The 17,882-nt window shown below is 37.8% G+C and overlaps 1 protein-coding gene across 4 annotated transcripts; it reads left to right on the top strand.

Annotated features, from left to right (window-relative positions):
- The first annotated feature begins 1,172 nt into the window (after window positions 1-1,172).
- On the top strand, window positions 1,173-15,134 carry LOC109413590 (luc7-like protein 3). 4 transcript variants are annotated; one of them, XR_009995678.1, is made up of 7 exons: window positions 1,173-1,545; window positions 1,619-1,981; window positions 2,038-2,243; window positions 2,300-2,428; window positions 8,504-8,637; window positions 8,699-8,902; window positions 14,170-15,134. XR_009995678.1 is itself a non-coding variant. In XM_062842669.1 (6 exons), exons 1-6 carry the CDS (start codon window positions 1,447-1,449, stop codon window positions 8,731-8,733), a joined length of 966 nt encoding a protein of 321 aa, XP_062698653.1. In that variant the 5' UTR covers window positions 1,173-1,446; the 3' UTR covers window positions 8,734-15,134. The 4 variants fall into 4 exon arrangements, 1 of the variants encoding a protein (XP_062698653.1); XR_009995680.1 differs by having other exon boundaries at window positions 8,999-15,134; XR_009995679.1 differs by having other exon boundaries at window positions 8,699-9,318; window positions 9,377-15,134.
- The last annotated feature ends 2,748 nt before the right edge of the window (window positions 15,135-17,882 follow it).

Raw genomic sequence — 17,882 nt, 5'->3', positions numbered from 1 at the left:
TGAGTTACACACAATCAAATGGGAGGATGCACACTCAGAAAAAAATCTAAACTAAATAGTATAAATCCCACTCTAAATCCATTTCGCCTGGTTGACCCTAGGCTTGGTTTATATGCGGGCTATACTGACCTAGTATAACTTTGAAATAAACGAATTCAAGTATAAGTTGAAAATATTGGAGCTAGTTTAACCAGAATTTATCAAATATTCGTTTAAATTGTTTGTTGTTTTTTTTTTTCATTAGAAAAATAAAATCAATCATTAAGAATAAATGATCAAGGCAAAACTTTATTTGGTTAGATTTAGATACAAATATTAAATCTGCTCGGCAATCTTTCGCGCCCGGTTGAAGTAAGACTGATTTCTCATCACTGACACGCCCGTTCTCGTTACGCTGCTTCTATTTGCACCAACACCCGGCAGCGGTAATTAATTTCGCGGAACATCACCTACTCGCGGCCGGATCGATTCTTGATGATTCAGGTGGTGGCCTTCCACCGCTGTTGCCGTCGCTACGGAATTCATCATCGGAACGGTACCCTCCTTCGCGGCATTCTCCATGTCCACCGCCACGTAATCTCGGTGCTCCCAGTGATATCCGGAACTGCACAGCTCTTGTCCTGAGAATAGAACAAAGCATGCTTAGTTTCGTCCCAGACTACTGATAGTATTGTATTTAAACACTTACCTGACATTTGAATGTTCCGCTTTGTTAAGAAACTGTTATTTATAATTGCTTCCGTTGACGCCCGATATTTTCTCCGTAAAATGAATATGAAAATGGGAGCGATCCCGCAAAAAAGACCGTTGCAATTTTTTCGGTTTGAGCACGATCGACTAAACATTGAGTAAAATAATCTCGCGTTATACAAGCTCAGTTTAACATAATATGTTTAATTGGATTACTTCTTAAACTGAGCCTTGTGTAAATCAATAGAATCATAAAAATGATTAGAATTTAATCTTTTTGTGTTTTGTTATGATTCTGAGTGACACGAGAACGCAACGCTACCGCACCGCAACCGCGCCGCACCGTGTGCGGCACGCAATGCCAACGCATGCCCCACAGGAACGCAAAAAATAAACTCCTGGGCGAGGTATCAACTGTGGCATTAACATTCGCCGGTCTTTCAACTGAATTGTCTCTATAATCCATAAAAATTGACAGGTTTCGAGGCTCAGAACGGAAAAAGGCAAGGAAAATTTTCATCGCGTTGTTGAACGGGAATTTTTCGCTCGTAAAATTGCAAATTTTTGCAAAAATAGTGCTTCTACTTGCCTTAAAATACCGTTATTTTGTGAACTGTACAAACGGTAACACATTGTATGTGTTTTTCTAAAGGAATCTGCAAAAAATAGTGAAAAAAAGTTCGATTTAAGTAGCACCAGTTAGGTGTGTGGTGAAGAAGCAAAGAAGAAGGAGACAATCCAAACAAAGCTGCAATCATGGATGTCGCGAGGCAACTGCTGGACGAACTGATGGGTCGGAATCGTAATTTGGATCCTTCGGTTAAAACCAAAGAGCTCAACTGGGAAGACGAGGAGGTGCGTTCGTTTGTGAATTACGTAAGGGTGTTTATTTTGTTGCTCATTGTGCGCATCGGCGTTCTATTTTCAGTTCTGTACATATTTCATGGTCAAATTCTGTCCGCACGAATTGTTCGTCAATACGCGGGCGGATTTGGGCCAGTGCGGAAAGTTGCACGACGAGGAGGCGAAGAAGCTGTTCGACGCGGCCAAACAGTGCCGCAAGAAGATCCAGTACGAGGAAGATTTTCTCCGCTTCTGCACCAACATGATCAACGAAGTCGACCGGAAGATTGTAAAAGGCCAGCAAAGACTTCTTCTGATGAACAGCAAACTGGAGGCTCGCCCGGTTTCCAAGCAGCAGGAGCAGATCAACACCATGAACGAGAAGATTGAAAAGCTGTTGCGAGAAGCCGAGGAAGCTGGAATCCGGGGAGATGTGGATCAGGCACAGGTATTCATAGCGCATTGTGTATTGGGATGGTAATTAATTTCGGTTTGATCTTGCAGAGCCTGATGCAAATGAGCGATCAGCTCAAGGAAGAGAAGGACGAACTGATCAAACAGCACGAATCAAACGGATGGTCCGTCACGGCGGAATACGCCGCATCGCAGGAAAAGCAAATGGAAGTGTGTCAGGTTTGCGGTGCATTCCTTATAGTGGGTGATGCTCAGCAACGAATCGATGATCATCTTACCGGGAAGCAACATTTAGGGTACGCAAATTACTTGTATAAGCAACAATTTTTATTAACTTTGTCGACTATTTCAGTTATTCGAAATTGAGGCAGGCGGTTGAGGAAATGATGGAGGCTAGAAAGAAGCCTTCTCCACGCCCTGATGAGCGTCGACGAGATGATGATCGTAGACGTGACCGACGTCGGGATGATCATAGACCGAGGTAATTATATATAGGTACCAGGAAGGGATTAGCGTTGCATTGCCCGTTTTCACTGTCATTGTAACATGTAAAACAAGTAATTCAGCATCCACATAGTAGTGAGCATCTGTCAATCAAAGTTTCAGTTATCAATGATTCGTGTCAAGCTGCTGCTAGATTCTCGAGAGGATTATCCTCAACTTTACTGGGGTTCGATCGTAGAAAAGTGAAATTGACTGCATATTCTTTGAAGACGTTCTTCAAGAAATTTTTAAAATCGCATGCCTGTTCTATGCATATTTCTAAAACTCTTTATAGACTAGTGTTGTCATGGTAAAATCAGAGCTGGTTACCCAAGGTTTCCAAATTACAGCGCCCCAAGGAAATGACTTCAGTATTAAACCTTATGCGCGGAACATTTGTCAAACATGATATGCTACTATCGTTCGGCAGCTCAAAATTCAAAACTGTTAAAAATAGAGTTTACCACTAGGAGGTGCCTAGAGATTCCCACAGAAATTTCTCCAAAAATTTCTCAAAGAATTCTGGAACCCTTGCTATGATTTCAGCAAGAATTTTCCTGAAGAAACTTCCTTTACAATTTGCTTCGTGTTTTTTTTTAAGATTTTCCCAGGAATTCCGTAAGAAATTTCTCCATAAATTCTTTACGATGCTCCTCCCGGCGTTTCTCCAGTTTTGACCCAGTAATTCCTTAAAAAAAAAAAAAACTGAATTTCCTCAAACTCCTCCAACTGAAGTTCCTCAAACCAATCCTTCAGAGGTATCATCAAAGATAATTCCAGTTATTTTTTCCAGTAATTCCTTAAACAATTCTTGCAGGAGGTTCCTCCGAACATTCATCCCGAATTATTTCCAGCGATTCCTTCAGAAATTTAGATTTTTTACAGGAATGCTTCTGAAATTTTTGTGGGAGCTCCTCAAGAGGTTCCTTTCTGGGGTTTTTACGGAAATTTTCTCAGACATTAGGTACTTCACGAGTTCCTCTAGAAAGTTCTTAAGAGATTCTTCTAGATGTTCCTCTAGGGAGTTTCTCATGTAATATTCCTTCGGGAATATTCTCTTAGGATTTATTAAAACTTTTCTTTAGAGATTTTTTTCAGAAATTGTTCCGGGTCGCTTCAGGAATTCCTTCAGAGATTCTTTCAGAAATGACTTACGAATTTATTTTTTGGGAGGGACATCTCAACAAATTCTTCATTGAATTACTGCAGAGCATTCTCCAGAGTCCAGACTTCCAGGCATTCCTCAAGAGATTTTTTAGAAATATCAATTTCTTTAGAAATGAATTTTAGTGATTCCTTCAAGGATTCTTCCAGCTTTGTTTCAAATTTCTGCTAGGTGTCCTCCGGAAATTCCTCTAGCAATTATTTAAGAAAATGTTTCAGAGACTTTTGTCCACTTCAACCTTTAGGGGCTGTTCATAAACCACGTAGACCAAAATTTGGCAATCTCAGACCCCCCCCCTCCCCCTCGTAGACTTTTGTTCATACAAAAATTTTGAAATTTGTATGGAGCGTAGACTTTGGCCAGACCCCCCCTCCCCCCAAAAAGTCTACGTGGTTTATGAACGGCCCCTTAGACAATTTGCAAGAAAATCTTTTATGAACTCCTCCAGAAGTTCATCCAGGGTTTGCTTCAGGACATACTCCAAGAGTCCCTTCAGAAATGCATTAAGAGAGTTATTCAAGAACTCCTATAAAACCTTTATCTGCAATTTCTGCTCGGATTCCTGCAGAAATTATTTCAATAATTCCTTCAGGAATTGTTCCTAGGTTTATTTCAGAAATTCCTCAAGAGTGCCCTTTAGAAATCTATTCAGGGATTTTTTTTTCAGAATCTCCTTCTCTTTGAATTTCTCCTTGAATTCCTCCTAAAGTTTCTCATAAAATTTGTCTTTAAATTTCTCCAGGTATTTTTCAGAGATTACTAGAGAAGGATTACTTTACTTCAGAATTTTTTTGAGGATTCTTATCAGGAAATATTTAAAAAAATAATCTTAGAATCTTAGAATCCAGAGGTATTTGCAGGAATTCCTTTCAAAAATCCTTCAGGGAATCCTTAAAAAATTTCTACAGTATTTTTTGTATAATTTCATGAAGTACTTCTGTAGAATCTGAAGGAATATCTAAACGAATTCCTGGAGGAATTTTTGACGGAATACCAGGAGATATTTCTGAAGCTACCGCAGGAGCAGTACCAAAGAGGAACGTTTTAGAAATTTCCTCAGTAATCCCTGACAAAATTTTCCAAGGAATTCTTTTGGAAAAGTTTCCGAAAAAATCGCTGGAAAATTTCTGAAAAAGCTTTAGCTGATTTTTTGTTGAAATCCCTTTGCTGATTTTTATAGAAAAATCCTTTAACTACAGAAGGAGTATCTGGAAATATATCTGAAAGAATTTTCAGAAACAATCCGTGAAAGAACTTCTGAAAGAAATTCTGAAGGAATTTTTAAATAAACAGAAAGTCTGGTTTTTGTATAAATCTTTGGAGATATTCTTGAAAACAAAATCCCTGGAAAAATATTTGAAAGAATCTAAAGTAAATTATTGAAGAAATCTTAGAAGGAGTTGCTAAAGAAATTAAGTAATTGAGTAATACCTGGGAACATTGCTTGAGAACCCTTGATGAAATTCCTTTAGGAATTTATTAAGAAGAAAGGGAATTCCTGGAGGAATCCGCTATCAAAATTTATGCATTTTCTGAAAGAATACTCGGATGAAGTCGTGAAAGTTCTCTAGGAAGTTCTGGAAAAATGCATAGATAAACACTCCTGTTAAGTATAATAGAAAACCCTTCATGATAAATTTCCAAAGGAATTAGTAGTTCCAGAGAAGTTTTCTAGAGCAACTCCTAAATGCATCTTTGACAGAAATCCTGGAAGAATTTCCGAGAAAATACATGAAGAAATACCCAGAGGAATTTCTGAATTTTTGCAACTTATTAAAAAATCCCTGAATTAATTTTTGCAGGAACCGATGGAACAATTCCTGATACAATCCTTGAATCACTTTATGAAGAAATTCCTGAAAATATTTCTGGAAACGTCTATAAATTACGTCATGCTTCGAGGAAGAAGGAAAGATCAGCAAAGTGTGACGACCCATACACACATTTTAGAGGTCCCTTGCAAAAAGTTTGCCATAGAGGGTTTGAAATGGACAATTTTTCTCGTGACACTTTTTATCAATGGTGCAATTTTAGAAAAAATTCATATAAGGAGAAATTTTCAAAGAAATCTGAATTAATTTCTAAAGAGAATTTGGGAGATATTTCTTAACGAATCGCTGGTGAGTTATCTTAAGGTATCCTTGAAAAAAAAAATTGTAAGAATATTTGGAAGATTTTTTGAAGAAAATTATGTAAGAATCACAAACTCTCGATTTTCTCAAAAATGTCGCTTAAAGAAAGTCTGCAATCCGTGGATGGTTTTCTGAAAGAATCTGCGGAGAAATCTCTGAAATACCTAATTACCCAACTAACATTTAATGTGAATGTAAACGTCAACAAAACGTCTTCAGTACGGCTTGATGCTGATTTTTTGTGTTGTATATGGACGGAAGCTTCCATGCAAGCCCTATACCAATGAATCTGGCGAACTTAATCCACATGTATATACTGTGCAAGCAGCTTCTATGCTAACAAGTCATAGCTCTTTTCTCGGCTCCTATGTAATTACTAACTGAAGAACATCTTAAGAAGGCGCTTTTCAACCTTTTCACAGCTATTAAATAATAGTTATACGGCATCCCCAAATTAATCGATTAAATATAATTAGGTCATGGATACCGTGACGCAATACATGTTGAACTGGAATTATCGCTTTAAAAATTGAATAATTAAAGTACTTGCCGCTATTTGGAATCGAACTCCCGATCTCTGTATCCACTGGTCCCGATGATGTCCTCGCTGCCACACTGCTATATATGAATAGCATAGAAAATAGCCCGTTTTGTTTTAATCCAGACAACCCAAGTAACCACTAAGCACTGTTCTAAGCATTATAATGGTCATTCAACAGCTTTTCAGTGCTAAAAAGCTCTATGTAAGCATTCATAATGCTTATAGGCACTATAAACAGTATGAACTAAAATAAGCCCTGTATTAGGCCGTCCCTATTTTTGCAAAAGTTGAAAATGTTAAAAGTTCAATATTGCAAAACGATCGTTTTAGCTAAAAAACCATGACAAAATTTGAAGTCCGTATCTCAAGGCTAAGTGGTCCCCCACGGGGCCTAAAGTTCTCAAAAATTGTATGGGGTCAAAAAAATCTTGAAATTTTTTCGACGAAAACATTACACTATTCTACTGAACCGGTAATTTTAGGACCCTAAAGGGCCAAAAATTGGCTCAGAATTGCGATATCTCTTTTCGTTTCTGAGTTATTGACGAAAAACTACCTAAAATTGAACATTTTGACCTTTTTTTTTAAATCCCTGAGTAAACCTCCCATATTTTGTACGATAACTCAAAAACGAAAAGAGATATCGCAATTCTGAGCACATTTTTGGCCCATTAGGGTCCTAAAATCACCGATTCTATTAGAATAGTGTAATTTTTTCGGCGAAAAAATGTCATGATTTTTTTGACCCCATACTATTTTTGAGAACTTTAGGCCCCGTGGGGGACCACTTAGCCTTGAGATACGGACTTCAAATTTTGTCATGATGGTTTTTTGGCTAAAACGATCGTTTTGCAATATTGAACTTTTAACATTTCCAACTTTTGCAAAAATAGGGACGGCCTACCCTGTATGCTTATATAAAACCTACAAACTGTAAAAAAGTTTGTCAGTGCTGTCACAGGGCTTGGAGTACATGACGTTTATATCAATCAAATTGATTTCGACCGAAACACACTCAAGTCGGTTATGACTAATACATCCCCGGAATCGGGGAAACAGAATCATCCTGTTGACAACAGGATTGTTGTCATTCGACAAATGCTGCTCGAAATACTATTTTAAGAGATAATGTAGATAATATAGAACCAATTAGCTCTGTTAGCCAGGTTCTATATTCGACTATAGAACCGATTTAATGCCATTTTTACGGCTTAATGGTTACTTGGGAAGGCTTTATAATTGTGTCACTATAAACATGACACAACTTCATAGGTATTGCTGCAAAAGCTTGTGGAACGTCAAACGCGATAATGCTTACATTGAACAAGCTGTGTGGTTGCGCCAACAGGTTCTTCATCACAGCTTTGAGCTGAAAGAATGTTCTTTAAACAGCTACGAAGCGCTGCTGTTTAGTGTATTTGGCAATATTACAAAACATACTGTATACAAGCAGCTGTTTTATTGTTTGGGACTCTTATTCGATTTGCACATCTTCCGGCAAAACATCCGGAGTTGGATTGAAGTGCAATAAAAGCAACCCAAATAATTTCACAGCAAAGAGATGAATAGCTGTAAAGTATTTGTTAGTGGGGACTCCTATTCGATTTGTTCAAGTTTTCACATCTTCAGGGAAGTCTGCTGGAGTTGGAATAGAGTGCAGTAAAGGCAGCCCCAGTGACAAGTGATCGATTTCTAAAAACCGAGTTTGGTAGTTGTATGGTGCTTGTTTTGCAGCCGTGTATTAGCTTATGGTTTACATTTGACTAGCTTCACTTTTTATTCAGCATTGACTGCTTTAATTCGATTGTTATACAACAGATATCAAATGATTGAAGCTTATAGCGCTGAAAATGTTAGTTGGGCAATGAAGGAATTTCTTAACCATGGAAGGTTTTCTAGAAAAAATCTTGATAATATTCCTGGGGGACTATCTAGAGGGAGGTATTTGTAAAGAAATGCATGGAGAAGTTTCTGAAAAGATCCGTGGAAAATAAACTAAATGGAATCTATGGTGGAATCTCGTGACGAACTCCCCACGTTCTCCCCACGGCCACTTATTCAATGTAAGAGTGCGACCGCAGGACACTCCGATCTCTTGTTATAATCTCTAACCGATAAAAACAAAGTTGAGTTTTTTTTTTGTATTCACTCTATTTCATTATCAATTCCTATGATGAACTGTTTAACCTTAAATAAAGTTAAAACACCAATTTAATGTTATTTTTTGTGTTGCAGAGATCGTGACGATCGCTTCAAGCGGGATGATAGGCGCCGCGATCGACGGGATTTTAGAGATCGAGACTACGAGCGACACGAAAGGCGTGATCGAGATCGTGGAGATCGTGATTATGAACGGCAATATAAGAGATGTAAGGTTACTTACTTAATTGTGTTTTGCCATATTATTATTTATATATATATATATTTCAGCTGAACGCCACCGCAGCAGAAGTCGCAGCCACTAAACCAACAGCCCGAGAACAATCTTTATGTCGTCATGATGCCGTTTCTGTTTACTAGTAGTAGTTTTAGCAGTTCTACGTTCGACCCGGCAAACAATAATCGGATTAAGAGGTATCCCAAGCTACAGAAAAAAACTTATAGACAATTAATAATCTATCAGCCTTTCACCAGGTAAGTCGGTTTGTACAATATCAAAAATCTAATCGATCTTTCTTTTGCGTTTTCTTTCATCGTCGAATGTGTTTTCTGTGTCATATAATCCTAAAGCGTAAACATATCAGAGAAACATGAAAACGTAAATGTGATACAGTTACACTCCATTCGACGCCATATTCGTATAGGCTGAGGTGTGTCTTGTTGAGGGTCGTTGCATTTCCCCAAACAGGTTAGTGTTCTCGGATAGAAACAGACAAATTGAAGATCCCTTGCAGGTGAATCGTGTTGGAGAATTTGCGGAGAATTTCAATCGCATGACAGGTATACAATCACGATCAGAAAACTACCCTAACGTCGATTCAATTATCCTTCCAGTTATGTTTCCTTTGGGGTTGAAATCCTCCATAGAAGGCGAAGAAGTCGCATAAAAGGTACTTTTTCCTAAATTTCAAAATGTTTCTAAGTAAACATTTTCTGCTAAACTTGTAGCTCGAAGCTAGAACGGTTGGGTCAACATCCCTAAGTTGTCCCTTGTCGCGAATGATCAGGGATTACCGTGCACGCGAATCGCGAGGATTGAGAGGTACATTCAGTTGAATCAAAGTTATATTTTTTTTCGAAAGTTTTACTCAGGATGATCTGTTGAGAAGTCTTCGGTACCGTAGGCGTGAAGCAGAACCGTGTCGTACTGTCGCTATCGAATGTGCCAATCATTCGATGGTAACAGCAACGCAACTCATAATACCAGGTATTTCCTATCATTTCTGTGACGTGTCTAAATCTTTCTGGAGTTTAAACTATGTTGAAAATAGAACGGATTCAGGTCGAATTGTAATGAGTTTTGGCTTGTTCTTGCTATGTACTATTTTTTATGAACATGCTGCAAAGGGTTGGACAAATAAGCACTTCCGTAAATAGCACCTTTGGCGTGAGGAAATATAAACGCAAAAACTAACTGCTTTATAGAAGTATACGTGAACATGACATTTGACCATAGTTTAATTTGATAATTATGGTTTGCAGGTATATCAAGACATCCAAAATGTCCATAAGTATAGTCCAAGTATATCTCCCCAGAATGTCCAGCGAAATTTGATTCTCAGTGATGTCCCGAAAATTTCTTCAGGAGTCTTTCCAAAAAATTCTCTCAGGAATCGCCCTGAAATTATTCAATAGTTCAAAATCAGTCTTAGGAATTTCTCCAGGCATTTTGTTGTCTGCTGTTCGGATTTGTTATTTAACCGCAGACAATATTTCATATATTCCTCTCTGGAGCCACCAAATGTTGATTATTGTTTAACTTTATTTGGTGCTTGTTGCTGTTTTGCTAATATTGACTTCGATTCTCGCGAGGACGTATAATGCTTCCTAGTGCATTCATTCACGTTGCACCTTCGAGTTTTTCTGCATTGAATGGAATGATGATCCGAAAGCAAACAACTGAAACATAATTCCTTCGATCGAACAAATTGGATTTGGCCCTCAACTTTCATTCGTTTGTAGTTGTTACACTGATACAATTTATGAAGATTTTTAAATCGAATACATGTTAAATGAGATATTTCCTTGTCTAAGCGTGGGTTCTTTCAGCAGTGTTCCTCCCTGGAGCCACCATATGTTGTTAGTTCGGACTTCTTACTTATCCGCAGACAATCATCGATATCTTTGGGCTAGTATTCATCACTTCGAACCTATGCTTGGTGAAGGATCTTTGAGAATCTGCTTTGAAGCAACTTTCGGATAAAAACACTTAGCAAGATAAACTTACAACACTGACTGTATTTCTAAGAATTGCGACATTGGATTTTTAAACCCGTTTTGACCTGAGTCACCGCATCCCAGCAAGAGTTCCTAAAGTATTCCTAGAAATATCTGCTGATACTGAGCGAAATTTCTGAAGGAATCCTTAAAAAATACTTTAGAGGTATCGCAAGATGAATTCCTATAGGAATACCTAGAGAAATCTTTGAAGGATCACAGAAAGGATATGGAATCCAGGATTTTTTTTCTGGGATTACTCCAGGGAGTCCACTTGGAGTTCCTGCTGGAATTCTTTCTGTGATTTGTCCAGGGAACGGTCCTTCCGATGATTTATCTAATAATACCTTCAGATATTCAGAGATTTTTCCAAGAATTCCTTAAGAATTTCCCTAAATGTCTGCAAGGATTCTTCCAAGAACTCTGCAAATTCTTGTCGGGATGCCAGTAATTCCTGCTGTAATTTATTAGTCTACAGTTGTAGTCCTGCTGGGAATCCTCTTGACATTACTTTAGGAAATACAGCTGAGATTGGTCCAGGACTGCTACTGGGATTCCTGTAAATATTTCTTTCTAACAGAAATCACCCATGAGTTTTTCCTAGGTTTCCCTGACCTACACGGAATCATCCAGAAATTTCAAGAGTAATTATTGGAGATATTCCAGCTGATAATCCTTAAGATATCTCAGCAAGAGTTCCCGAAAAAAATCTAGTAGGATTTGCTGAAGGAATGCCAGCAGTAATTACTGGAAAACAAAGAGCCATTCCTAGAAGAATCCTTCAGAAGAAATTTCTGAAGGAATCATAGCAGGTATTCATGGAGGAACTCAAGAGAAATCCTAAGGGGAAATCCTGGAAAAATTTTCGGAAGAATCCCAAGGATTTCTAAAGCATTTATTAGAATTTCTTCAGGAATTCCTGGAGGATTTTCAGCAGAAATCGCTTGAAGAATCCCAGCAAGATTTCTCAGAGAGGATTCCAATCACGAAAGCCTGGAGAAATCCCCACAGCAGCCCAGAAGCAATTCCAACAGAAATTCTCAAAGGAATCTGAAGGGGATTTCCAGTAAAAATACGGATAAGAATTTACAGAAATATCATTGAGAAATTCAGAAAGAATCCGTAGATTAATAGCAGGGAATGCTGGATGACTCTCATCACGAATAACTGGAGAAATCCCAGCAAGAATTTCCAGAGGTCATCCCAGAGGAATTCTTGGATGAACTCCAAAAGGAATTCTTGGAGGAATCTTTGGGAAAATCCCTGGAGGAAATACATAAGGAATTTTTGAAGGAAACTCAGCCAGGCATTATTGAGGAATTTCCAAGAGGAATTTGTGAAGATTTTTTTTTGAGAAATCCCTATAAAATTTACTGAAAAAACTTATGCAGGAATACCAGTGGGCATTCCTAGAATAGGGCAAATCCGGAATGAATTCTTGGAGAAATCCACGGAAAAATGCCAAGAATAACTCCTGGAGGAATTTGTGCAGAAATCTTCAATGATGATGATCCAGAAATCTTTGGTAAAATCCTCTTGGAATGCCTGAAGGGAAATTATTGCTGAGATTGCTCCAGAGGTTTCTCCTAGTAGGGTCTAGGACCATTTGGGCAGGAGCACCTATTTTGGGCACTTGCTACTATAACTCAGTCAATTTCAAACTGATTGACCTGAATTTTTGAACATAGCTTGATACTACGCCTTCCTGATCGTGTTTCAAAAATCAAGTCAATCGGTTCAAAATTGACTGAGCTATACTGCCGTGAATCGCATATCAGTCCCATCTTTGCTGGATTTCCTATGCAAATGTGACTGATATGCGATTCACGGCAGTATAGTAGCAAGTGCCCAAATGGTCCCAGACCCTATTTCTATACAAATTCGTCTTGTGTTTTTTCCAAGGATTTCTTCTTTCTCTTCGAATGCCAAAAACATTTCTTCAGATTTATGCCTACTAAGAATTCTTCAGGAACTCGTGCTGGGATTTCTTAAGTAATTCAAGACCAACAATTGAAAAGGCCACAACAACATTTTGTAAACAAACATGTTTCTATCGACTTGAGGCCTTTTGAACTCCACCCACACACCTCACCACCGCTAACAGAAAGCGCAAACAACAAGCTTTCTGATAGTGGAGGTGAGATGCGTGGGTGGATCTCAGAAGGCCTCAAGTCGACAGAAACGTGTTTGTTTACGCAATGTTGATGTGGCCTTTTCAATTGTTGGTCTGGAATTTAAATCTTAAGTGTCCTCCAAATTGCTGGAGGAATCCTCTTAGAAATCTTTAAATAACAGCAGGAAATTCTGAAAAACTACCTGGAAGAATCACAGTAGGATTTTAGTGAAAATCTCAGCTATTATTATGGAAATATTTTCAGTCAATGGTACTGCACGCATGGTAATAATGACAATGTTTCAGTACAATTAAAAGAATTTTGCATTCGGTTGGAAATCGTTGGTGCAGTTCTTAAGTTTACCAAGGATTCGGTAGAAACTACAACAAAATGTATTTCAGTAAACATAGCAAGACAACCCGAACGTAGTTCTTCTCAAATAATTTGACCTGAACTCCGTTTTGTTACTCCAGAAAGCGTCGGTTGTGGGTTGATTTCGGTTTATTTGTTGTGCTCTCCTAATGTCTTCTACTGAAAACGAAAAGAATGTGGAGTCGGCTACGGAAAGCGAATGTTCGCAAAGATAGACCACCGCCGCACGTATCACAGCTTCGCCACAATTGTGCATTATGATAAAGGTAATTGTTCGAACCATACCCCTTACCTTAAACCAAACGATGTTGTGTTCATTTCATCCAGGATATGGAATGGCCGTTGGGAGCTACGGTGTGCTCTGCTTTGTACAAGAATTAATGCTGATTCTGACTGGGAACAGTCTTGAGGTAATTGAGCTAGTATTCAGTAAATATATTTTTTCCACAATCAGTCGTCAATTCCGTCGAGTCTCGTCATCGTTGTAATGCTGCGCCTTACAAATAAGTCCAGGGTTCCATCAGAGTCTTCCCTCCAAAACACACATTCGATCGGAGGCGCTCAAAGTCTTCGCATTGATTGTTGCCACGCCAAAAGGTATTTGACATACGTATACAGAATAATTGCAAACGTTATCAATATGAAAGGTATTCTTAACACATTTCAACGCGAGATTTCGCGTCGTCGCCAATGAACAGAAAACCAACATCGCATAACGAATGAAACCATTGCAAGACACATTCATTCCCGACAAAAGGTATTTATAAGCGCACTAATTAAACGTACAAATAGTTTGTGTAATATTTTCAACAGGAATTGTACCTTTTAGAAATGTAATTCGTTGAATGGAATATTGAGAATATAGTACTGAACGTAACTTGAATGAAATCACTCATGTAACGACATAGCTTACTTTTCCATTCAATGGGTTATAATGTTAATACAACCAGCAAGAGCAGCACTGCGAAAACAAAAAGCGTGTTTTCAACATCATCTCTATCACGAATATTTTTTTCTTTTCACTTTTGATATTTTCAGGAGTGACCCAGTTTCATCTTTCGCGGTCGCAGCAACACCGTCTACTTAATCACGTAGAGTTGAGCAATAACATTAGTTTAATTATAATCAAAAAAAACATTATAATCAATAGTAACTACGTTTCATATGCTAACGTAACCAATTTGAATGAAATTGATCGTATTTGTGACAATAGTGCATACCCAGACGACACGCCATGAAGCATCAACGAATTCCAACGTCGCAGCTGCTATAGGTGCCCGGACGTAATTCTGACATCAGCTACAAACTAAATCGCAGGTATCGTGCGTTTTTATCATCCCACTTATTTTAGTTTAAGATAAAGAAAAACAAACAAAAAACCACAAGTGAATAACATTTTAGGATTGTGTATGGAAATGTGAGGCTCTATTGGTATCCAATAAGCACAATACTTCTGTCTGTAAAAAAAAAAACAAATGCAATCGTAGTTTAATGTTAAGATCACCCTCTCTATCTTCATTGCAACTAAGCTGAAACAGCCCAACATTATCCGGTATTCTTTATATATTTTCATCAACTTATATGTGTAAATCTTTTTCCTATTGAGGCGATACGCCCCTCGTCAACCGTTATGTTTTTAGTATTCGATTCTCCTACAACAAGTTATACGTTGTAGCGACGCAAACCTACTTATTTTTAGGTCTCATGATGTGTGATCCAATATCAATCATTGACAAAAAAATATAGAAAAATAGTGACGGGGTAAGAGACTGTAGCAACAAAAATTGCAAATGCAACGAAAGCAAACATTCTTACGAGTTCAGAATTCACTAAAAATGCAAGTCTACAGACACACTATCACTCTTAACAGTTTATCGAACACCACTACACTGCATGAGCTGTGTAAACTTCTAGCGCTGCTACTCGAATATGTTGCGCAGTGCGTATGGGCTTAAGGTTTTGTGTTTCAATAAAGTACAATTCACTATTGGAATTAAAAATAAGATGTTCCCCTTTTTCGTAGTAGAGAAATATCCTTGCATGTATGGCAAATGAAAACCCCCTGAAGGCTCTGAATTTGATAAACGGACTTGGGTGATCGAAAGATGGAAGCAGCATTTCGACGAACACCTGAAGGTGTGCTGACGGAAGAGAAGAAGGCATAGATAGTTTACCCAGTCAACCAGTGATCGTATAAGATGTTAAAGTGGAAGCGATAAGCGTACATTTTTCATGCGCCTAAATGAAGGCATGCTCGCATATGGCCTCCACTTTATCATCTTATACGATCACTGGTTAACAGACAATTGTCTGTTGTACCTCATTGGTAGTGAGGCGATAAGTTGCAGTGTGGAAATTTCCGAACTAGCTACCCAAGTAACCACAAGAATTATATCATTGCACGAATTAGACTGAATATCAACCTTTGCAATGCGAAATGCAGTAATTCCACACTTGTCATGCAATAATTATTTATCCTTTATTGCGCATTGCGTGGTTATAAGTGCGACGATGAAGTGCGGAATCTCAAATAAAAGTGCGATTTTGCGTCAGATCATTCCGGTGTCTTCACCGCACTTATTCATTAGCTCGTGATGAATAAGTGCGGTGAAGACACCAGAACGATTTGATGCAATATCGCACTTTTATTTGAGATTCCGCACTTTGTCGCAGTCCAGTTAGCAATGCAATAAACTATACCAATGTATTGATACATTACATTTTTCTTTACATTAGGGTGCATTAAAAGGTGATATACGATAGTTCAATTACTCAAACCTTCCAAAGCTGTATAAATGCAATGTACAAACTAGCAAAGGTTGCTCTAACAATACAATTATAAAGGTTGACTCTAATATGGTAAACAAATGAAATCAAGAAGAGTGAATAACTTTACGGTCAACTCTAGCGGTCTTCTAAACTTCTGATTTGACTCCCGACCAACTTCATCCTCGCTTGAACCACCGATCGGCGACTTTCTTCAGTAAAACCTTTTTAGAGATGACCTTTTCTCTTTTCTGTTGACTGCTATCACATTCCAATACTCAATTATGGAAACCACAATTAGTATATTAGCAGTGTGCGAAGGGTGTTTTAATTTTCTTATATTGATAAAATATCTTCTGCATCACATCAATGCATTATGAATTCATCAGTGATTTATCAGAATGTGATTACAATGATTCTATTCTATATGACATCTCGATTAACCGATATGATACATCAATTGAACAGTGTTTCATTTTCTGATCATATGTGTTATCGTATACCGGATGATAAATCGATGACAAGACAAATCATATTGATGATAGCAGTTATCATTTTTGGTGTTTTGGTAATAGACCGAATGGGTTGTTAAGTATCGTTACCATTCAAAAATGCCATTTTTTTCGGACAAATTTTTTGGTGGAATTATACATGTTATGATCAGTTTATTATCAGTTATACAGTTTATCAACGTTATGATACAGCGAATAATAAAAACAAAATGGAAATATTTCATCGAATCTGCTTTGGCGGCTGAGGAAAAGCACATCCCTGCGGGCATTTTTCATGCACTGTGAAATTTGTCTACGATTGTGTGAATCATTGTTTACTTATGAGGTGTTTTTTTTTGTAGTTATTTTGTTGAATCGGGAATCGAACCGTGTGATTTCCGAGGTCGCTTCCACTACTCCTCGCACGGTGTTTACTCGCTACTCCAAACAGTATTAGTGCTCGCGGATGGCTCAAATATATAAAAGTTCTTCATCTGAAGATTTTTTTTAATTTCTATTAACGTGTATTTTAACTTAAATGCTAATTCTACACTCTTCATCTGAAGATGCAAAAACCCGAATAAAATGATATCATACAACGATCATACTGGTTATCATTTTTTAATTATTCGTGGTACCATAAAGTGGATCATAAATCTATGATACAACGAATCATATTGATGATACAAGTTAGCATTTTCGATGTTTTGACGATAGACCCAATAGGTTGTTAAGTATCGTTACCATTCAAAAACTGTATTTTCTTCGAACAAAAATTTCTCAATACGATTGGAGATATCATTGCTGTATAATCTGCTTCATGATAAAGGGAATAATAAAAACAAAATGGAAATAAATGCAAAGCTGTAGCGGATGTTTAGTTTCGGCCAGGTTCGCCCTTGGGCAGCTCGACGATGCTGTGAATAAGTGAGTATGGAAAAGTCGGGAAAAGTGCTTATTAAATGGAAGAATGCAGTTGAAAATTAATGTCTTTCGGGATGTGACTGTATCCCACCGTTGGACTGGCAATCAAGTTACCATCCAGAAGCTTGACTGTGGTAATATTTTTATTATAATCACAAGGGAGCTACGCTTCCAAGCTGATGTACGTCATCATGCATCATTTACAGCCTAAATTTAGTTGAAAAAATCACCAAAAAGCGCATTTTGACGGAATGTGGCCTGAAGCTTTTATCATTTAAATTATTTACGTATCATAACGTGTATCATTATCATAGGTCATATAATACTTGAATGATATTTAATAATGTAATTTTTGCGACTCTAATCAGTCAACCACAAAATTATTATTGTTTGTATCATTATCATTCCATGAATAAGCTCTGTATAATATATACTATAACACGAACAATATTTTTCTATTCGGGAAGGTAACATTGCACATAAGAAGTTGCGGAAGGAGAATCCCCAAGAGTAAGAACCCTTCGAAGTGTTGCGCCCAGTATCAACGACCGATCTTCCTTTTTGCCATTT

This window comes from Aedes albopictus, chromosome 3 (genome assembly GCF_035046485.1).
Source record: "Aedes albopictus strain Foshan chromosome 3, AalbF5, whole genome shotgun sequence".
Classification (NCBI taxonomy): domain Eukaryota; kingdom Metazoa; phylum Arthropoda; class Insecta; order Diptera; family Culicidae; genus Aedes; species Aedes albopictus.
The sequence above is the reverse complement of the archived record's forward strand: the minus strand, read 5'-3'. Positions and strand labels throughout refer to the sequence as shown.